This window comes from Eimeria mitis, genomic scaffold, assembly GCF_000499745.2.
Source record: "Eimeria mitis Houghton genomic scaffold, Emh_scaff537, whole genome shotgun sequence".
Classification (NCBI taxonomy): Eukaryota; Apicomplexa; class Conoidasida; order Eucoccidiorida; family Eimeriidae; genus Eimeria; species Eimeria mitis.
This window is the reverse complement of record NW_013573644.1, coordinates 16,791-17,327: the sequence shown is the minus strand read 5'-3', so window position 1 is coordinate 17,327 and position 537 is coordinate 16,791. Positions and strand designations below refer to the sequence as shown.

The following is a 537-nucleotide window of genomic DNA, read 5'->3' as shown; positions in this document are numbered from 1 at the left end:
ATGTTGGGGATGCAACAGTTGTAGGGCTGGATGCGCTTCCTTCTGCTGCTCTGCAGCAAATAGCTGCGAAGCAGCAGCAGCAGCTGCTGCAGCAGCAGCAGCAGCAGTTGCTGCTGCTGCAGCAGAAGCAAGAATCAATGGCCGACGATCCCGCTGCTACAGAGGCCACAGCAGACGCAGCAGCAGCAGCAGCAGCAGCAGCAGCAGCAGCAGCAGAAGATGCTGATGCAGAGGAAGCAGCAAACAAAGCAGAGGCAACCCAAGAACCCTCAACTTACTCCCCAGGTGTTGTCTAGCTAGCCAATGGCTAGCTAGCTAGCTAGCTATATAGCTAGCTAGCTAGATAGATAGATAGATAGATGCATAGATTGATAGCTAGCTAGCTAGCTAGCTAGATAGATAGATAGATAGATAGCTAGATAGCTAGCTAGCTAGATAGGTAGATGAATAGCTAGCTAGCTAGATAGATGGCTAGCTAGCTAAATAGATAGATAGATAGATAGATAGATAGATAGATAGATAGATAGATAGATAGAT

General features: G+C 47.7%; 1 protein-coding gene across 1 annotated transcript in view; it reads left to right on the top strand.

Moving 5' to 3' along the window:
- The window catches only part of EMH_0015480 (uncharacterized protein), a gene marked incomplete at both ends in the record, with an annotated part of 6,877 nt that overhangs the window by 1,185 nt on the left and 5,155 nt on the right, over nucleotides 1-537 (top strand). Inside the window, one exon of the mRNA XM_013500408.1 lies at nucleotides 19-285. Coding sequence (XP_013355862.1) covers nucleotides 19-285 — 267 coding nt within the window. The remainder of the gene's footprint in view (nucleotides 1-18; nucleotides 286-537) is intronic.